The following is a 9,708-nucleotide window of genomic DNA, read 5'->3' as shown; positions in this document are numbered from 1 at the left end:
TCTTAGTTAGGTGCCTTTCTTAAAAACATCGATTAAAGTGAATTTATCGATACTGACTTAAAACATATGTGAATCGAACTCAGGCTTTATGAAAATCGCTGGGTTTCATACAAATTATGTAACAACTTCAGTGTTTAAAAAGAAAAAGGGTTCATCGATGAAACACTGTTACAACATTCAATTGACTTTATTATAATAAATGTATTATCTCAAAATAAACGATCAGTTAGATTTTTAACCTGTAAAATATTCAACAGTTGAAACGTTAACGGGTTGGTTGATCAATGCCCATCTCTAAAGGTCAGTCAGTTCACTTGGTTTTTATGGCGGCTGGTGTTCTACTATTCGTCGATGGCGTCCAATTGTAGAATTTATTATGGACAGGCCAAAAGTAGTTGAAATTGATTTTATATAAGTTAGTATAGTAGTAAAAGTATGTGATAGTAATATTTTCCGTAATAATAAGTATTTAAGTTAATAAAAATGGAAGCAAAAACATCGGAATGGCGACCGGGCCCTACCGTATGTCGATGTTGTCTTACAGAAGGTTGCTACAAAGATATATCTACTGAGTATTTCTGGATGGGAAAACGAGAAGTATACGCAGAAATGCTTGCCGATACATTAAACTTAACTGTAAGTACATTTGTGATAAGAAATTTATCTGCATATTTAGTTGGCATCCATTTTCTCTAGAGATTGTTTGTATTATTCGACTAAATTCGGAAGTCCCGTTGTTGCGTGTAAAACTATGCAGTCTTGTGACATTCTCAATGTATCCGTATTGTAAATCAATAATTCAGGATTCGAAATGTGAAATAAACTTTTAATGAAGTAGCTTATATTTTTGTACTTTTTGATGTATACTGTTTTTTCTACTTTTTGAGGAAAGATAATGACTTGAACAATAAAGTATTATGACTGAATTTTGATGGCTACAAAAGTAGAAGACTAAAGATAGTATGGATGGGTTTTGTGAAAGGATTTTCTAGCGGTTCAGATAATACAAACCTTTTACTATTTAATGACCTATCTAGACTCATTCTGTCAAATAAAAATAAATAATTAGTTCTCAACTTGCATAGTGGAAATTTTAAGTCAGTATCTGTTCATAAAGCCTAGTTTACATTATTACTTTCTAGTGATCTAATCCAGCACTGGATTCTAACTGGAAACTAAACAATGGAATGCACTGTGTGGGTCAAAGATATAGATGGATAAAGGTAGAAGACCAAATAAAGTATGGATGGATTGTGTAAAAGGGGATATGCTTAAGAAAAGAGATAAAGTAGCTACATATTCTACTGACAGGGAGAAGAGCTGATATGATCAGATGAACTCTTATACCTGTCATATTTAAAGCTAATTTGTTACAGATTGCCTACTCCCAATCGGGTGGGCCGAACAGTAATAGTCGTTTGATCTGCGAGCCCTGTATATCTCGACTCCGTGATGCAGTTGAGTTCAAACGGCAGGTGGAAGAGTGTGAGAAGACATTCCTACAGCACTTGGATCCCAGCACATCGGGTGTTACTCAAGACGGTGAGTGTAGTAGCAAATATTTTTCAAATATATTAGATACTTTAACTTGAATTTAGTTAACTTGAAATTGTCAGTAAGTAGATAATATTGTTTCCTTTATTTTTAATATGGCAACTGAGTGAGTAGACACATGAATTCTCCAAGAAATGTGAAGCTACTGCCGCCCCCAGACGTCTGTATTTGCAGATGCATTTCCTACCCAAACAATGGAGGATGAGACACTCATAAAGGTGATATTTCCCCGTCTTGTGTCTCAACATCAATCCACTTCCCCTATTCATCTTTTCCTTTGGGAAGGGAAAGGGACTAAAGTCGGGCTTATGGGATGCAAAGTCATCAGACTGTATATATAATTCCTTCCACTTCATTTCTGCCTTTTGTGTGGTTGTGGTATTGTAACAAATGAGCCAGCCCATTAATGCAAAGATGTTAAATCTACCACTGTTCCTCTTATTTACCACTTTTTGTTTAGAACAAAATCTTAGTAGATTTTTGTTAATTTACTAATATCTCTTTTAACCATTCCAACTAAGCTAATTGCTTGTGCTAGGATATGGTTCACGACTAGTCGAATGGCGGGATTCGAACCCTCGACCGCAAGATCGGTAGTCCGTACCCCAAACCATTAGGCTGTTGGTGCTTATTAGGTGTTTAGAAATATTTAGATACTAGCTGTTCCGGTGCGACTTCATCCACATAAAACTATAAAAACTTGATTTTATTGCTTATGTTTGTCAAATTATCAATTGCAAATGTCACCATGACATGAAGTGACAACCTTGGCAATCTTGCTTTCTTGATGTTAGCAATAACTTAAGGTCTCCTTCCCACTTTAGGGTTTATATCCAAAATATTTACCCCTAAGTTTAACGGCGTGAAAATATATAGCCTAAAGCTTGACGTAAGTGTAGGGCTTTTTATTGAAAAAAGGTTAATTCAAAAAAATGCTGTAATTTCTGAGATCTTAGGCAACAAAGAAGTGTTCGTTTTCGCTTTATTATAATAGTATAGATTGTAATGTGAAATTCAATAACGCATTCTATTTCAGAGTCACATGAATCCATATTAAAAGGGAAGCAGGTGAAAGTTGAAGTTGTGAAGCTGGAAAGGTTGGAGAGTGATGATGATGATTTCCAACAGTCACGTTTCAGTGATGATGATGATGATGGAATTGATGACAGTAAGTATATTCAAGATTTATAGTCAGACTAACTTTTTAGGCCTGTTAGAGTTCTGCTATTGCTAATTATGTCAGACTAGCTGTTCCCATGCGACTTCATCCGCATAGAATTATTAAAATTATATTTTATTGTTTACATGTTATGTCAAAATGACATGACATGACAAACCTTGACAATCTTGCATCTTGCTTCCTTGATGTTGGCAGCAACTTATGGTCTCTTTCCCACATTAGGATTTTATCCAAAATGTTTACCCTCTAAGTTTAATGGCGTGAAAATATATAGCCTAAAGCATGACGTAAGTGTACGGCTTTTAATTAAAAAAAGAATTGTTCAAAAATATGCTGTAATTGCTGACATCTTAGGCAACAAAGAAGTGTGTGTTTACGCTTTATTATAATAATATAGATAATATATAAACTTTGCTGCAGAAAATATGATATGACCAAGACAGTAAAGTATGATAAGAATCTTGTGACACAGATTGAGGGATAATAAGAGCTAATTTTTTCGGTATTTTCTACACACATATACTAATATAGCTGTTGGTCCCGACTTCGCCTGCTTGAAATTAAAAATAATTGATAATGTAGCTTTTTAATAGTGAAAGAATTTTTTGAAATCGGTTTAGTAGTTTTTGAGTTATTCCAATACATACAAAAATATAAATCTTTTGCCATTATAAAGCAATGTTATCTCTGAGTAATATTTTTTTTCACATGATTTTTTTTATATCATAAGGTGACAAACTTGCAAGCGGCCATCTGAATCCATCGAAATGTGAACCGACCGCTGCACATAAACATCCGCAATTGCAGATGCGTTGCCTACCCTTCATTGATGGAGGAGATGTATTTAAAGAGGACATTTCCCCTTCCTATGCGTCTTCTCCACCATCAAATCCACTTTTCCTTCCCATCCTTTTCACTTGAGAAAAGGGTGAAAAGGGACTAAAATAAAATGGAGTCGCTAACAGCTAGTGTAGCTATTTGTAGTTCTTTGTGGCAATAATCTTTTCTAATAATTGTTTTCCTTTCAGTAGATGATCAACCATTAACAAAACTGGCCAAGACACCAAAGAAAGAATCTGTGGACTTATTGGATTTGCTTGATAATGCCAAAGTGGCTGAGAAAAGAAAATCAACGACCAAAGTGAGAGCCACACCCGTTAAGAAGGCTAAACCGAAGAAAGAAACCAAAACAAGCAAGGATAAGCCTGAGAAGAAGAAAAAAGGTAGGAATCGATTATTTTTTATCGATCAGAGTAAGAAAATTGTTTTGAATGCTCATTTATATTAATATTATAAAGGGGAAAGTCTTGTTTTCTTGTATGTATTGAAATAACTTAAAACACTGGGCCGATTTCAACAATTCTTTCAACATTTAAAAGCTATTTTATCACTGAACTAGCTGTTCCCGTGCGACTTTATCCGCATAAAATTATAAAAATCTCATTTTATTGTTCACATTTGTCAAATTATCAATTGCAAATGTCAAACCATGGCAACCTTGATGTTGGCAACAACTTATGGTCTCTTTCCCACATTAGGGTTTTTATCCAAAGTATTTACCCCTAAGTTCAACAGCGTGAAAATATAAAGCCTAAAAGTGACGTAAATGTAGGGCTTTTTATTAAAAAAGGAGTTATTCGAAAATTGCTGACATCTTAGGTAACAAAGAATGTGTGTTTATGCTTTATTATATTAGTATAGATGTGGGCTATATTTTTTTATTTCATGTGGGCAAAGTCGTGAGCTACAGCTAGTGTTAAATAAGATTCATACTATCTATCTATACTTCTGTACATAATATAATAAATTCATAAACATACACTATTTTGTTATATAAGATGTCGGGAATCATAGCATATATTTGTATAATCCTTTCTTTAAAAGCCCTACACTTACGATACGCTTAGGCTTTACATTTTTCACACTGTAAACTTAGGGGGTAAATGCATTGGGATAAAACCTTCATGTGGGAAAGGGACCATAAACTGCAAGCTGCCAACATTAGGGAAGCAAGGTTTTTTGGTAACGGTAATTTTGACTTTGAGAATTTGACAGATATTAACAATAAAATAAAGTTTTTTTTTAATTTAATGCAGATGAAGCCGCACGGGAACAGCTAGTGTATAATGGAAACCAAAGGGATTTGTAATTTCTCAATTATGTTGCATTCAGACCAATTTTCTTATCTGAATATTTGTTGGCAGATGTTTTATTGTAAATGTTTGAGTTATTTGTAATTTTATAATATGAATGAAGTGGCTTTTATTTTAGAAGTCGCGAGAAATCAAATTAAAAAGATTTAAGAATGTCTTTTTTAGTATTTATTTAATTTATTCTTAACATTTTTCTTATATTTATTTGCAATAAAATATCTGTCAATTGTAATCAATAGCATGTTAATTAGAATGTAGACTAAAGAATCGTATGGATATGACTTTTCTACAATTTTTTTTTTGTAAAAATTGCTATGTAAAAAATCAAATTTGATAATTTTCATCTTTTTAACAATTTTAATGTGTGTTTGTTTACTATTTTGTGTGTGATTATTTTATTTGATTGTGTATTTCAGCTCTTCTCAAAGTGTATATTGGATAATCTTTCTTACTAATGTTATAAATACATGTGTTGAGATGGATGTTTGTTACTATGTATGATGTACAGATGTAGAGTATAGTCTGGAAGAACACAGCTACTTAAGTTTTTTTTTAATTCCTTGCAAAAGCTAGTTCATAAAATATCGTGTCCTGTGATAACTGCGCTTAAAGGATTGTATGTATGTAATGAATAAACTGGAAACTACTGGACTGATTACGAAAACTCTTTTGACCATTACAAAGCTACATTATCACTGAGTAACATAGGCTATATTTATTATTTTTAAATGTTAATTTTAACATAAAATGATGTTATTTAGTTTTGAATTAAAATGAACTTTAGTATCTGTGTTATAATGCCAGTATGTCCAATTGGAAGTGACAACAAAGTGCAGGGGTGTAAAACTGTTTCGAGATATACACAAGCAGCTACAGTATGTCGTATCATTTATAATGATTTATATAAAAACTAGTCGTGTTAACTTGAAATTTTATTGAAATGTTAAAATAACGTGAATCTTTAATACGCTAAAATGTTTTATTAGTATTGTTACTAAAAACGAAAAATAATTGTAAATATAAAACTGGCTAAAATGGCTTCCGGAATGTTGGCGAATATTATTTTTGCGGTGAGAATGAGACATTACAAATTCATAAGATAGAAAGAGATAGTTGATTGACAACTCCGCGGTCGTATTTAAGGTGAATTTTGGTATCTCTAGTTCCACCTATAGTTTTAGGCGGTTGACAAATTATCAGTTGCTGAGAAGATGCTTCTATGAAGATGTTAGGTAAGTATAGCTTTTTTAATAATTTTTTAAATTTTAATAGAAATAGGCATATCCATATGATTGTGACGTCATTGAATTTAGTGAACTGGTTTTAGTTTTACGAATTAATGATGGAATACTGGCTTATTGTATTGAATCTTAGTTGTTACTAATATTATAAATGCGCAAGTTTAGATGGATTGATGTTTATTATAGTTTGTAGCCTAAACTGATGAACGGATTTCGTTGAAATATGGTATAAATATAGAGGATAGTCTGGAAAAAACAAGCTAGTTATTTTGTTTTTAATTAATGAAGGTTGTTGCTGGCGAAACATAGTAAAACTTACGTTAAAAACTATATATTAAACAGCAGTATTGCGAAATATATAAGAATTGTTAATTTTTACTCGGTGGTATTTTTTTTCTTACGTATATAGGTATTGGGCAAGTCCTACGTCCAACAGTGGGCAAAGGCTGATGTATTCGTGTCTATTTCCTAAACTATTTGAGTGATATGAGGTCCAAAAGCTAATACTAGTAAATAAAAACTAACTAGTATTAATTCCAATATTAAATTACTAGCTTTCGCCCGCGACTCCGTTCGCGTGAAATTAAAAAAAAAACAAAACTGAGTAGCCTATGTGTTCTTTCAGACTACCCTCTACAACTATACCAAATTTTATTGTAGTTCGTTCAGCACTTTAGGCTATAAACTCTAACAAACATCCATCCATCTAAACTTTCGCATTTATAATATTAGTCTGATTGTATTTAAAATTGCTTTTTTATTAACCAGTTGAGTAAATTCTCATGACGTTTTTGTAAATCACAAAATTTTTTTTTTGTATTTTTATGTTACATGAAATAAACACATAATGTGTATTTGTTTTGTGATTTGCATTTAAAATAGTTGTTTGAATCATTTTAAATGTATTTTTATATATGTTGAAATATGATTACTTTATAATTCAAACTGTGTTTTGAATTAATATCTTTATGGAATTCTACTATTTTAACAACATGGTCTAATTGAATTATATGAAATTGATATCTACTTCTGACATAATCTACTGGATGATAAGACGTGGTGTTTTGTACCTAATATATGTTCGCCATTTTAACACTAACGGTAGCGGTTGGTAGCGAAGACTCGAAGTCTAAATACAGACAGAATTAACTATCAACGAGAGTGATTAAAGTCGGTACGAAAAGCTGTCATTTCAGCAGCGATCTGTCGAACGATATTGAAAATAGATGAATTTTCAAAGCTTTTTTTGTTAGTGGACATGTTCAATGACTTGTACTGTCGAAACATTTTGATGTTTGTTGAACACTAGTACTGGTTTTAACGCTATTAGGGCCCCGGGGCATTTCTATTACACTTACGAAGCTGGGGGTAAGAGGTAATTCGAAGGCCTCTGGCACCTTTTACTGGGCGTTTGTTCGTTTAAATTAAAAAAAAAACTTATGAAATCCTTAGGAGTTTAGGTATCGTAAAGGCATTGTAATTGATAGTTATACACACATAGAGTGGATTTCGCGTTCTGTAGGATTCGGAAAGTTACGTATAATTCACGTTGGTTGCAAACGTTCGCTCCATCTAGTTCGTCTTCTACCTTAATCTATATCCACATAAGCTAGTTTGATTAAATTTCATCTTAAAGAAGGGCCCCGATGGGCTAAACTAGTCGTCGACACCGGATTAACAACGCTAATATATTTGCAACATATGTTTTAAATGGAAGAACGATCTAAAAAGGAATTTACAATAGAAGAACATTACGGACGTTACAACAAGATGTTTTCTTTTTTAGAGAAATGCGATCCCGTGAGGAGGAATGCGGAGATTATCATAAAATATACCACGGCGAGTCCCTTTCGCGTGAGCGTGAAGATTATAACATGCGTGTACTGCGGGGACCTATACCAGGACCCTGATCAGTTCAGGGCCCACATGGCGAACGAGCATAAGGCCTTCTCACTACACATGGCGTTCGCAAAATTGCCCAAATCTGATTACGTGAAAGCGGATATAACGAATATGCAATGCAGGTTATGCCAGACAGAATACAAATGTTTACAAACGATAGGACATCATTTGAAAGAGACACACTCTAAAGAGATATCTATCGAATCACCGCTCGGTGTGATGCCATTTCTCCTAGATAAGGACAACTGGAATTGTGCTATTTGCGATAAAAATGTCCCCTCCCTACTACATCTGAATAAACACACTATAACACACTTTCTCAGTTTTGTGTGCGAAGTATGCGGGAAGAGTTACATTGCGTCTACCGGACTGTTGACTCACGTAAGATCGAAACATGAGAATGAATATATCACCAAGCTCACTATACGTCCCCACCGAGGGGCTCGGAGCCTACCCTAAAGTTAGGGTGACTAGGCCATAGTCAACCACGCTGGCCAAGTGCGGGTTGGTTGACTTCACACATATCTTTGAATTTCTTCACCAATATGTGCAGGTTGCATCACGATGTTTTCCTTCACCGTAAGAACGTCGGGTAAATTATGTACATATGAAAATTCGAAAAAATCGAAAATCACATTGGTACATGGCGGCGGGATTCGAACCCAAGACCTGTAGATTACAAGTCAAGTGCTCAAGCCACTGAGCCACCGACGCTCCATGAATGCGCAAATTCCGAATGAATATAAGGCGTATTGTAAACGCTGTCAAGTGATATTCCCCTCGATGAAGGCGAAGCTAATACATAAAAGAAGTGACAAAAGATGTATGACGCATTGCTGTTCCGAATGCCCGGAACGGTTCCCAAGTTACGAATACAAACAGCGACATATGATTGAAGCTCATGGATTAATGAGGAATCAATACAATTGTGTTCATTGCCCGTTGACTTTCACACATCGACAGGCGTTTTATGATCATTTTAAAAAAGCCCATTCAGTAGATTGTGTGGTGTGTAATCATTGTGGTCTTAAGTTTGCTAGCACGTCGAAATTAAATAGACATATGAAAAAACATGTTACGTAAATTTATATTTATACTGATATACACGTAAACACACACTACTTCGTGGCGTAGGATGTCGGCAATCACAGCATGTTTTTAAATAATTCTTTAAAAAAATCCCTACACTAACGACACGCTTTAGGCTATATATTTTTATGCTATTAAGTTCAGGTGAATAAATTGAAAAAAGAACCTTCATGTGGGAAAAAGACAATAAAATACAAGCTGCCAACATTAAAGAAGCAAGATAATGGTAACGGTAATTTAGACATTTGCAATTGACAATTTGAGAAATGTAAACAATAAAATTAAGTTTTTTATAATTTCTTGCTGATGAAGCCGCACGGCAACAGTTAGTATGTTTAATGTTTATCAGTTTTACTAAGGACAGCTATACATATAAGTTGACGGGTCTAAGGTTATCGCGCATTTATCAACGTGTTGCCCACAATGACGGGTCGCCGTTCTCTCGACGTGACACGTTGTTTGCAAAATGATACGTCCTTCTCGTGCTGTAGGTCGTCGATTGCTGCCAGAGTAATCACGCATCATAACCATATAGTAAAGTTATATTTGAAATGTGTAATCGCAGAAGTATAATCTATACTAATGTTAT

General features: G+C 34.0%; 1 protein-coding gene across 8 annotated transcripts in view; it reads left to right on the top strand.

Annotated features, from left to right (window-relative positions):
• Nucleotides 1-293: 293 nt before the first annotated feature.
• Nucleotides 294-9,708, top strand: part of LOC106099984 (gastrula zinc finger protein XlCGF26.1-like) — a 35,091-nt gene continuing 25,676 nt past the window's right edge. For 3 of the 8 annotated variants that reach the window (XM_013278693.1, XM_013278691.1, XM_013278694.1), the window contains exons 1-4: nucleotides 298-636; nucleotides 1,377-1,542; nucleotides 2,591-2,722; nucleotides 3,763-3,957. In XM_013278693.1, coding sequence (XP_013134147.1) covers nucleotides 484-636; nucleotides 1,377-1,542; nucleotides 2,591-2,722; nucleotides 3,763-3,957 — 646 coding nt within the window. In that variant the 5' untranslated portion in view covers nucleotides 298-483. Of the gene's footprint in view, nucleotides 637-1,376; nucleotides 1,543-2,590; nucleotides 2,723-3,762; nucleotides 3,958-7,914; nucleotides 8,439-8,774; nucleotides 9,173-9,708 lie in introns of those variants that run through there. The other 5 variants (XM_013278689.1, XM_013278687.1, XM_013278695.1 and 2 more) reach the window with 4 other exon arrangements.

Source organism: Papilio polytes, unplaced genomic scaffold (assembly GCF_000836215.1).
Source record: "Papilio polytes unplaced genomic scaffold, Ppol_1.0 DF824080.1, whole genome shotgun sequence".
NCBI classification, from domain to species: Eukaryota; Metazoa; Arthropoda; class Insecta; order Lepidoptera; family Papilionidae; genus Papilio; species Papilio polytes.
Note: the sequence above shows the minus strand (reverse complement) of the source record. Positions and strands in the feature narration are given on the sequence as shown.